Source organism: Mesoplodon mirus (genome assembly GCF_964341445.2).
Source record: "Mesoplodon mirus genome assembly, chromosome: 3".
NCBI lineage: Eukaryota > Metazoa > Chordata > Mammalia > Artiodactyla > Ziphiidae > Mesoplodon > Mesoplodon mirus.
In genome coordinates, this window is record NC_138978.1 from 70,713,877 (window position 1) to 70,726,231 (window position 12,355).

General features: G+C 41.6%; 1 protein-coding gene across 2 annotated transcripts in view; it reads left to right on the forward strand.

Moving 5' to 3' along the window:
• The window catches only part of ST6GALNAC5 (ST6 N-acetylgalactosaminide alpha-2,6-sialyltransferase 5), a gene marked incomplete at its 3' end in the record, with an annotated part of 183,008 nt that overhangs the window by 161,610 nt on the left and 9,043 nt on the right, over nt 1–12,355 (forward strand). Inside the window, exons 3-4 of one of the 2 annotated variants that reach the window (XM_082612413.1) lie at nt 1,049–1,458; nt 8,529–8,636. The exons of the other annotated variant lie outside the window; for it this stretch is intronic. Of the exons in view, the coding sequence (XP_082468539.1) occupies nt 1,049–1,458; nt 8,529–8,636 (518 nt within the window). The remainder of the gene's footprint in view (nt 1–1,048; nt 1,459–8,528; nt 8,637–12,355) is intronic. 2 annotated transcript variants of the gene reach the window in all.

The following is a 12,355-nucleotide window of genomic DNA, read 5'->3' on the forward strand; positions in this document are numbered from 1 at the left end:
TTTCTGAGACTGTGCAGGGAGCCAGTGAGTCTAGTTCAGAGTTAACAGAGAGGAAGGGTAGAGGCTCTGGGGAAAATCTAACAGTGCAACTGTCCTTCAGAACATTCTTGATTATCATTTTTTTGTGCACTTGCTGGCCTGGGCCTCCGACCCTAATTACATTATCTTCAAACAGCAACTGAGAGATATTTCTCATGAAACATGAACAGGGAAATGTTTAACTTGTAAGAATGTAGGTGTTCAGAAAGTACATCACTGGTTCAGGATGTTGAAATGAGCATTGTCATTGGCGTTGTCCCTGGTGGGCACCATAGGGCCAGGGCTTCCACAGGGCGCGAGTACAGTGGATGAGCTTGAGGCTTTCTTTACATTTTTGAAGATGGACTGGCTTAATTTCTCTCCCTCTCCCCTTAAACTGGGAGAAACTCTCCTAATTTTCATTTCAAAATTATGGCTTCTGAAGGGCTACAATTTGCATGTCTTTTCTCACATGATTCTTAGACGATGTCTATTTAGGATAAACATATTTGTACAGCATCCAAGAACACTGATACATGCTTAACTTCCAATAAGGTGAGTTAAGAGCATTAAAACTAGTGTCACAGCAAATTGTAGTATAGTGTTTTCTTCAACTTGGGGGTAACTTTGGATTCAGAAAGACCTGGGTTTGAAAGCATGACTTCATTACTTGCTAGTTATGCATCTCTGGGCAAATTTTTCAACATCTCTGAGTCTAAGGTATCATTATTTGTAAAATGGCAGTAACAGCAAGCTTGCTGGGTTGATATGACGATTTGATCTATTAATATCAGTAAAGCCCAGAGCCCAGTGGTCAACAGGTCACCGCTGGCTCTCTTTCCCTGTTGTCCAGTACTCCCTGTCACCAGTCTGGAAGAGAATGTAGGGGTGGATGGGGTAATAGCAGAAGGGATGTATTCTGGCATAGGAGGGAGAAGAGCGAAGATGGCAGCCCTCGGAGGCAGGGAAGTGACCTGCTGGTGCCAAGCGAGTGTTGCTGCTGATGGGGTCCTTCTCCCCCTTCTTGCAGCCCCTGAAAATGCACTGCAGGGACTGCGCCCTCGTGACGAGCTCGGGGCACCTACTGCGTAGCCTGCGAGGCCCCCAGATTGACCAGACTGAGTGCGTCATCCGCATGAACGACGCCCCTACGCGCGGCTACGGGCACGACGTGGGCAATCGCACCAGCCTGAGGGTCATCGCGCATTCCAGCCTCCAGCGAATCCTCCGCAACCGCCACGACCTGCTCAACGTCAGCCAGGGCACTGTGTTCATCTTCTGGGGCCCCAGCAGCTACATGCGGCGCGACGGCAAGGGCCAGGTCTACAACAACCTGCAGCTCCTGAGCCAGGTGCTGCCCCGGCTGAAGGCCTTCATGATCACGCGCCACAAGATGCTGCAGTTTGATGAGCTCTTCAAGCGCGAGACCGGCAAAGACAGGTACAGAGGCGCAGGCAGGGGGTGCCCGGGGTCCAGGGGAGGGTGAGGAAATGTCCTTGCTGGCTGATTCAACAAAAGCAAAGCTTTTTTTTTATGCTTATGTCAGATAAGTTCATCTCCTTAAGCTTCTTTTTCTTTAATTTTTAACCATTTTTAAAATTGAAGTATAGTTAATTTACAGTGTTGTGTTAGTTTCAGGTGTATAGCAAAGTGATTCAGTTATCGAGATATAATTTTTATATATATTATATATACACATACATATATAATAGATATATATTTTTCAGATTCTTTTCTACTATAGGTTATTACAAGATATTTAATATAGTTTCCTGAGCTCTACACTAGGTCCTTGTTATTTATCTATTTTATATATACTAGTAGTTAATTCCAAATTCCTAATTTATCTTTCCCCCACTATCCCCTTTGGTAACCATAAATTTGTTTTCTAAGTCTGTAAGTCTGTTTCTGTTTTATAAATAAGTTCATTCATATTATTTTTTTAGATTCCACATATACGTGATATCATACGGTATTTGTCTTTCTCTGACTTACTTCACTTGACATGATAATCTCTAGTTCCATCCATGTTGCTGCAAATGGCATTATTTTATTTCTAAAAGCTTTTGCTAAGTGCTTTTTGTTGTGACCACACTGCTCATGCCATCTATAGAGCTCATCGGTAGGGTCCTCCTGGAGACTGGACTGCTGAAGCTGAATTTATAGGGCAAAGTGAAAGGAAGCACTGAGACATTTATACAGATGATAATTCAGGGCCAAATCCCTACTCTGGAGGATGAGGCAAAACTGCTCCTGGCTTACACTGATAGTAAGTGCAAGATAATAGGTTTATTGCTTTTTTTTTTTTGCAGTATGCGGGCCTCTCACTGCTGTGGCCTCTCCTATTGCGGAGCACAGGCTCCAGACGTGCAGGCTCAGTGGCCATGGCTCACGGGCCCAGCCGCTCCACGGCACGTGGTATCTTCCTGGACCGGGGCACGAACCCGTGTCCCTTGCATTGGCAGGCAGACTCTCAACCACTGCGCCACCAGGGAAGCCCGGTTTATTGCATTTTATTTTACTTGTGTGAACACTAACCAAAAAGAAGTGTATGGGTTTATTTTTCTCTTTCAAAGGCAAATATTTATTCAGTCAACATATATTTATTGAGTACCTGCTACTTCACTGCACCTGGTACTGGGGATATACACAGTCAGAAATAAGGCAGATCTAGACCCTGCCCTCCCAGAATGTAGTCTTAACAGGGCCAGCAGATATTCACCAAGTAGTGGCCAGTGTGCTAGGTCATGTGAGGGGAAGAAAACGGTGCTATGACCAGTGGGACAGAGAGACCTGCCATAGTCTAGGACAAGGCTTACCAAACTGTTGCTTACAATTCAGTAATGGAACATGAAATGTATGTATTGAGTCACTGCAAGATTTTTTTTAATGTAATGGAAAGAATGGAATAAAACAGACAATACCAGCATTCATCTCCTATAGTAAGTAAGGCAAAGTATTATTTCATGGGATAAAATTTGTTTCAGTTTTATACATAGAAATATACATATACAAGGTCTTCTTTTGAAGTGATAAAATTGTCCTGGAATTAGATAGGGATGATGATAGCACAATTCTGTGAATATATTAAAAAAAACTAAATTACACACTTTAGAAAACTAAAATGAAATGAAAACCATGTACAATACATGTGAGCATATATGCTCAATCATGAGGTAAAATGTATTTCTGACTATAGGTCGAAATCTTTTGAAAAGCACTGGTCTAGAAGATGAGGGTGTGATGGACTTTCTCCAAAAGGTGTATTTAAGCGAGACCTAGGCCAATAAGTATTTATCCAGGTAAAGAAGAACCTGAGAAGGGGAGAGAGAAACATCCTTATGGGTATAAGAGCTCGGAGGTGAGAGGACTTCCAGGGGTTTGGAGAAGAGTCCCTGTGGCTGCAACAGGAGTGCTGGCGGGGAGTAGCCAGAGAGGAAGCAGAGATAAAGGGTGAGGAGCTGGCCAAATCTACGTAAAGAAAAGGACAGCTATAGGTATTGAAAGGAGCAGTGTGGTGTAGTCCAAACACACAGCTCTGGGTTGATATTCTTTGTCCCTCACTAGTTATATGGCCTTGGACAAGATAGCTAACATTTCAGTGACCTCACATGTGAAAAGGGCATAGTGACTAGGCCTCATAGGACCAGTCTAATAATTAAATTTCCTCATTTCCTTAATTCTAAAACACGTATGTTTATAACTAATACACATTTAATGATGTAATTTACCCCCTCCCTTACAAAAACTGTTCCTGTGTCAATTTTTTATCTTAAAACTAAAGAGATACAATAAGTAAAGAATGTGAAGTACTAAATCCTTTTGGCCAGCTTAGGCAGCTCATTATGAAGAACAGAGTCTTAAAGAAAGACCGAAGCCCATCATTCCCAAATTCTTTGCAGGGAAGAGCTTTCTTTTTAAATCCTTAAAACCTTGTGACCATTTGAGGGCTGGTCCAGACAAAAGTGGGCATGGCATCTGATGGACTGAGGAGAGGTGGACCTGGCCACTGGCACTGTGGTCTCCTTCCCTGGAAGCCCAGGTGACTCCATGGTTAGCCCAGCCAGTAGATCACATGGGGGATCCTGGTCGTCATCACATGCTGTCATGAAATCCAGTCACTTACTGCCCTTTAAAAACCACAAATAAGAGACTGTTGCTCATTTGAATGAGTTATTTAACCAAGAGAGCACTTTATAAGAGAAGGAGAATGAGGGAAGTTATTTACAGTTTCATTTTTTTCTGGTTGGAAAATTCAAAATAAGTAGAAAGACTCTCAATAGAAAACACTTCTCTCTTTTGAGTTTAATGGTTGTTTGCTAAATTTAAGTATTTCTGAAACACTGCTGCAGTGTTAGCTATTTAGGATATTTACACATTGCTCTGGATCTTCTTAAGGGATTAAGTTGAAAACTTGGAGACTAGTCATTGCATCCTTACATCTTTAGGAAACAATCTCACATCAAGACATAACCCACTCACTAAATTCATTAAATTCTGACCAGTGAAAACATTTTCCTCAATAAGCCTGTGTCCTTAGTGAGCCCAGATGGTAAGAGACAGATAAAGTTTCATGGACTGGCTACCAATCTTCTCATCCATCTCCTAGGATCCATGCAGTCCCCACACAGGGAATCACACTGATGGATTTGTAGGAGGCCAAAGTACACAGTCAACTTTTAGAATCTTTGTGCCTCTTACCTTTAAGAAACTGTCTTAAAGAAGTTCATATTGTATTGACTCAATATTCCATGTGTCCATTTTCTTAATCTTCAGTCTACTCCAAGCTAAAGAACAAAGTCAGAAACAACCCATCAGAACAAAACTATTTCTATAAACTAAAACACAAAACATTAGGGTCTAACAGTATTGCCTCTGTGTATGCTTTTCTTGAAACCTAACAAAACAGTGGCATGGATTAAAGATACACAAAGTATGGAATATCTAATTTTGCAATCTCATAATCAGGACATTCATTTCAGGCTAATATTTTGAAGAAATGAGATAATTCAATAGATTTTGATTTATGGAAATTTCACCCTACTTAAAAGTGGAGAAAAAAATGTCTCAGGAACAATCTGCAATTAAGAAGCATGACAAATGACATAGATGGCCAAGTGGTATTCTTTGATATTAGAAAGTAACTGCACTTGAAAATAACTTTATAATTGAATAGGGTAAATTAGGAAAATATGATTCAGAACCAATATTGTAGTAATTAGATAAAAGAAGTATAAATGAAATAACTGCAGGAAGAATATTTTCATAGAGATTATAAATGAGATTCTGGTGGAGCAGAAAGACCTTTAATTGTAATTTAGTGTGTACTATAGCATTATCAGCTCAGTGTGCTATTTCATCATATAAAAGAATATCTGATAATTTTCCCTAATTAGCGCATGACAGCTCTTCATATTCCTTCATTACAGCTGATTAAGTGTAAAAACACTAGATATTCCTTTGTTGGAAAAAGAGCTCAAATCTTTTTAGAACGGCAGCACAAAGCAGTTGCATTTCTATAGCATGTGATCCCAAAAGACTACTATTTCGCAAGTCCGCGGAATTTTAAGTGGAACTTTAAAGAAATGTTCACCTTAGTTTCTTTAGTCCTCCACTTTTTATTCTCCCCATTTTTACCCATTAAATCTTTTGCTGTAGAGTCACATCCCCCTATATTTCAGGCTGTGGCTTGTGATTTCTACTACATCACACAAAAGAAAGCCAAAGCTGTAGGGAAGTTTCTGCCACTGGGAAAAGCCCTCTTAGTGTTTCCTACAACTCAAAAGCATAGGGACATAAGTGTGATTCTTGGATCAGGAATCTGGGGGTATAAGTAAGCTGTCATTCTCCTCCTGGGCTCCACATCATTCCAGTTATTCACTCTCCCAGTTTAAGTCTAGAACAACCTGCCATCTCAAGGTCACAGCCTTGATGAAGACAAGGTCTAACTTGAGTCAAGGCACTGCCTTCTCTTCCGCTCCCCCATTCAGTCAGCTCTGCTCTGTCCCACCTCCTTCAGTCCCAGAGGTCTTCTGAATTTAGAGCCCTGGTGAAAAACAAGGGGGATTGTTAATACCTATGTAGTCTGGAGGCTCCAGAATTTTCTAATTACAGTAGGTTCCCTGCATATGAACAAGTTCCATTCTGAGAGTGTGTTCATAAGTCCAATTTGTTCGTAAGTCCAACAAAGTTAGCCTAGGTACCCAGCTAACGCAATCGGCTATATAGTGCTGTACTGTAATAGATTTATAATACTTTTCACAAAAATAATACATAAAAAAACAAACACACACACAAAAAATTTTAATCTTACAGTACCATACCTTGAAAAGTACAGTAGTACAGTACAACAGCTGGTATACAGAAGCTGGCATCTAGTGAACAGGCAAGAAGACTTACTGACTAGGGGAGGGAGAGGAGGTGGGAGATGGTAGAGCTGAAGGATCATCAGCAATAGGAGATGGAGGGCAAGCTGCAATTTCACTCATGCCTGATGTTGATGGCACAAGTTCCATTCCCTTGCTGGATTCAATTCTATCTATCCTCTTGAAAAAAAAATCCAGTAATGTCTGGGTAGTAGCTCTTTTTTCCTCATCATAGATGACATCTTGGGCTTGTAATAAAGATACTGTACTACTGTACTCTATACAGTACTGTACAGTAAAGTACAAGAAAGCACAACCACTTGTAGAGGATGCACACATGTGACTATGTATGCCAGACACGTGAACTAACGTGATTGGACATGCGAACACACGTTCACATCTTTGAAAGTTTGCAACTTGAAAGTTCGTATGTAAGGGACTTACTGTACTGCCCTGACTACTGATGATGGCTCCTACACAAGAGCCAGTAGCAGTGTTGGAAGGATATCAGTTGTTTTGTGTGTGTTAAAAAGCACTGGGAGTAATGGTTGAATTATTTATTTCATTTGCTCCAACCTAGCAACCAAGAGGGGAGGAAGGGATCTTGATGTATCAACACACCAGACTAGATAACTTTTTATGATGTTCTCTCCTTTAGTCCTCGAAATAGCACAGGAAGATAGAGCTTCCCATGCTTGCTTTCTAGATAAGAAATCAAGGTTCAAAGAACAGCAATAACCTGCCTCAGGTCATTTAGCTGGTGAATAACAGAAACTAGTAAGATACAAATCCATGCTATTTCCATCTTGAGAATTTTTTTAATGTACTTCCTGGGATATTACTGGATCCAGATACAATGGAATGGAAAATAAAAATGAGTAAAGGAATTAAGAACTAGAAAGTTGAAGCCACAAACTCAGGAATGACTGAATTACCCATTCCTGTCAGGTATGTGAGAAAACAAAAGACATCTTAAAATGCCTTTTTTGGTTGTTATTCCTTATGTGAAATGGAAATAATGCAAACTGCTTAACAAAAACTCTTCCTTTTCAAAGAGGGGTGCTATGCAGTGCAAGTAGAAAAGCTTTCCTGCGACTCTTTCATTCACATCACATACGGTGCTATGGCTGGGCAAAGTCAGACAGTCTGACCTTGGGGATAAGGTGTTTGAAACTGGCTAATGAGGCATGCCACAAGCCCTGAAAAAAAAAAGTAAATGCAGCAACCCCCGAAGAATTGAAATTAATATCCACAGCAGCATGGCGTGGTGGACCGAGCCATCCGCACAAGTCAAATTAGACCTTGATGTTGTGTCTCCATGATTACCCTTAGACTTGGTGTGTGGTTAGGGCTCAATACAGATGTTTGAATGGGCAAATGAATGAATGTTGGAACCCACCAATTTATTCCTTAAATTCTGTCCATTTTTGGTCTTTGAATAAAAATTTTCACAGGGCTCGGACTGTTCTGAGGTAAAATAAAGCAAATGCTCAATTAAACATAAGCATCCCTGTGTCCCTTTTCCTCTGGTCATTAGCCCATTCCCAAATGAATGTACTCCTTCTAAGGAAAGATATTCAGTCAAGATGTTGGTGTTAATTAGTCTAGTTGAAGGCAAGCTTTTACCCTAAGATCATTTGGTCGATCAGTTGATTAATTGATAGCTAAAGACAACTGTGTTTATTCACACTTAGTAAGCTCTTCCTCATCCACCCTGCTTGGAGAAAAAAGAAAACTTATAGCTAGTCAAGTATTCTAGTTAATAAAGAGCCAACACACGAGGATTGTCATCTTACAAGAAATTGAGTGGTAAGAATTTGCACTTAAGCATTGAAACATTGATCATCATTTTGACTATGTAGAAGTCCCTTGAGAATCCACCATGATGGACCGTTGACATCATTTATCATATTATCATGGAATATGGTGGTATTAGTAACAGATTTCTATCTGCTAAAGTTCCAGCTTTAGCAGAGAGAGAGAGAGAGAGAGAGAGAGAGAGAGAGAGAGAGAGAGAGAGAGTTTACCAAATGGAGAGAGAGAGTATGTATGTTTAAAGTCAGCCTTGTTCCAGAAAAGATTTAAGATGGAGTGGGTATAATGATTATTTTAGCAGCTTGTAGACTTAACTGTTGTTCCTTCCAGGAAGATCTCCAACACTTGGCTCAGCACTGGCTGGTTCACAATGACGATTGCCCTGGAGCTCTGTGACAGGATCAATGTTTATGGCATGGTGCCCCCAGACTTCTGCAGGTAGGATTTATTCTGCAAATGTAATTCATCAGCAGTGTTGTGCAGTGTTTATAAATATCTGATTCCAACTATCAACCATGAAACACGTCTTACTGTCTTCTTGAAGCAATTAATTAACAAGTCCCAAGTCCTGGTTCTAGAAACAACAAACAGCATTTAATTATGTGATATAAAATATTGAAAGTTTTTGTTTGTACTGCTGGAGAATTAATCCATCTTGTGGGCTTCATTAATCCTCTGAATATTTATCAACCAAAAGTAATGCAGTAATTGGCATAATATTAACTATGAACAAGCATTAAGAAATATTTGTTTTGGGGACTTCCCTGGTAGTGCAGTGGTTAAGAATCCCCCTACCAATGCAGGGGACATGGGTTCAATCCCTGGTCTGGGAAGATCCCACATGCCACGGAGAACTAAGCCTGTAAGCCACAACTACTGAGCCTGAGCTCTAGAGCCTGTGAGCCACAACTACTGAAGCCCGCGCCCTAGAGCCCATGCTCTGCAACAAGGGAAGCCACCGCGATGAGAAGCCACGCACTGCAATGAAGAGTAGCCCCCTCTCACCACAACTAGAGAAAGCCCGTGCACAGCAACAAAGACCAAATGCAGCCCAAAATAAATTAATTCATTCATTCATTAAAAAATATATTAGTTTTATTCTCATTTGAAAGGAATGTGGTAATTTTTAATGAATTAAAGAAGGCAATTTCTTTGACGGTTAAGGCCTGTTTTCCAAAATTAAAATATTCCTCTTAGTCTCTTTCCCTTTCCACATCAGTAGCCTCGGTTTGTGTTTCTAAGACCAAAAGCACAGGCATAATTATTTTGATGTAATAGTAATTTCTGTTGCTACCTTAAGTTACCTCCTGGCATGTGCCCAGGTAGAGTTCGGTGTGTACTAACAGACACACTGAGAAATATTCAGGGCCTGATTTGTGGAAGGCCGATTGAAATTTTCCTGTAACCTAAAGGAGCAATGCCAATAAAATCAGAAAGTTTCCTAGTTTTCAGGCATGCCTGCTGACCTACACATGGCCTCAGTCATGATCTTCAAATGGTAAGATCTGGGGTGGGAGGGCATTTTAAACTTGTTCATTAAAATTTATGCTTGCTTATACCTTCATGTGTTTTAAACCTAACAACTTCTCAAAGGCCGTGAGCCTTTAGGCAAAGTCTACCATTTGGAAGTTTGATGCAAGAATGATGAAGCATACTTAATTGTGCCATTATCACTTTGCCACTTTTCTCCCACCCTTTTTAACCCAAAGACCACACAGCAGCAGTACTAGTTTATATATGTAAGAGTCAGGTCACAGGGGAGAAGGAAAGGGGTGGACAGAGCAGGCCTTTGAAATCTGCCTGGACTCATGCATCCCCAGGGAAGACATAATGTAGTAAGGAAGGGGGTGGAGCCTGGACACAGATGGCACAGTTTCAAAGCCCAGCACTGCCACTTACTAACCTAGTGCGACCTTGAGTAGGTCGTTCATTCTCTCTGTCTCAGCTTCCTCGCCATTAGAAGTGGATGTGATGATAATAATAGACTCTGCCTCAGAGGATTGGAGGTGGATTAAATAAGTGAATACATGTAAAGTGCTTGAAACAGCGCCTAGTACATGGCCAGAGTGAGCTTGGATCCTCACCCAGTTCCTCATCACTTAATGCACTGGCCTTGTTTTCCCCTTTAACAACCTCTGTGCAAAAAAGTAGGTAAGATGGGGCTTCCCTGGTGGCGCAGTGGTTGAGAGTCCGCCTGCCGATGCAGGGGACGCGGGTTCGTGCCCTGGTCCAGGGGGATCCTGCATGCCGCGGAGTGGCTGGGCCCGTGAGCCATGACCACTGGGCCTGTGCGTCCGGAGCCTGTGCTCTACGGTGGGGGAGGCCACAGCAGTGGGAGGCCCGCGTACCGCAAAATAAATAAATAAATAAAAGTAGGTAAGATGGTGTAAAAAAGCAAACTACCTCCTCAAACCAACAGGCTAACAAAGGCAGTGGCCACCAACAGGCTAACAAAGGCAGTGACAGTGGCCCCTTTGGGCATGCAAAGAGCCATCAAAGCTGATGGTTAGACGGCAGATATAATTATGTAATATTGCCATTAGGGCACCGGAGAAAAAGAGCATGAATAAATTGAAATGTTATTGACTTAAAGTGTTCAAGGAAATATTGCACGTATTATGGAAAACAAATGAAAAGCAAGTTAACCTGTCATTTCTCTTACTCAGAGTTAGTTCATCACAGCTTGGTGCACTTAGGATGGGAACAATTTATACAATGACACTAGCAAGGAAGTCAAGATACTGTCTGTGCACCGTATGTTGGCAGCCGCTCTGAATTTCTGTTCCTCAGCCACCATCCCAAAGGTTCAACAGTTGTTCTCATAAGATGCTTTCAGCCAGAACTCATCAGAAGGATCCCTAACCCCAGTGTCCAGTCAGAGAGAGTGAAGAAGTGTGCTGGGTGTCCTTCCTCTGGTGCAGAGGGTTAGGCTGGTGACAGCATCCTCTTCGGTCCTGATGCCTGTTTAGGAAGGATAAGAAGGGACAGAGCAGGAGCAGCACAGACTGATTCCCAGGTTCCTTTCATCTTCACATCCAGGACACATGGGCTGAGCCACCAGGCACCCAGTTCCTACCGGTGACCTTGAATCTTGCTGTCCTCATCTGCAAAATGGGCATAAGAAAATAATAATAAAAGCAAACAGGTCATGGTGAGGATTAAATGAGATCATGGCTGTAGAACGTTTGACACAGTGCCCAGCACACAGTTAGTGCTCAGGAAAGATGATTAATAACATTAGTATTACTAATACTTTAATATTATACATAAAATATATAAAATAATTATTAATATTATCCTAAGCCCTTGAGAATTGCCCTGAAAGGTACCAAGAATTTTTGGGGGGTTCAAAGAACAGGCCACAGCTCTTGCTTCCTGGAGGCTTACGATAAGCCTTATCCACACAGAAATCTAACAAGCACAGCAAAGCCACTTGGAGTCAAAATGACTCTTGCAAACAGTATCACCACCAGAAAATGAAAAAGCAACTTATAAGTTAATCCAGCTACTAGTCTGATCATTCCCCCTTTGTCTTGATTTTGAAAGAAGCTAAGAACGCTAAGGCCAGCAGGGTACAAGTGTCATGAGCTGTAGGACTTAGGGAGATAAGATATCACCAGGGCCAAAAGTGGTAGGGAAGCTTTTGTGAGATGACAGACCTCACTCTGGTTGAGTCCACCAGAATATAAACACCTCGAGGGCAGAGACTTTTGTGTGTTGGGATCACTGTTGGAGTCGTGGTGCACAGGACAGTAGATCAGTACCGTCCTGGCCTATAGCAGATGCTCCATACATACCGAGTGAATGAATGGCCCTGTCCTCTCTCTCTCGTGCTGTAGTCAAAGGGTGTTTATATGACCGAAAATGAGCCATATTTCTCAAGGTCAGAAGCTGTGTGACCTTGAGAAAGTTATTCAACCTCACTGAGCCTTAGTTACCATGGGCAGGTTACTTAATGACCGTCTCAGAAGCCGTAGTTTCCACGTCTGCAGATGGTGATGACATTAGTACTTACCTCACGGGGTTATATGATAATTCCGTGACGTAATAGATGAGGAATGCTTGGCACGGTGCTGGTGTACATTAAGCGTGGATAAATTTACGAGGAGAAATGGCTCACTCGTCTGCAGGTGTGCACCCATGAACACATTTTAAGG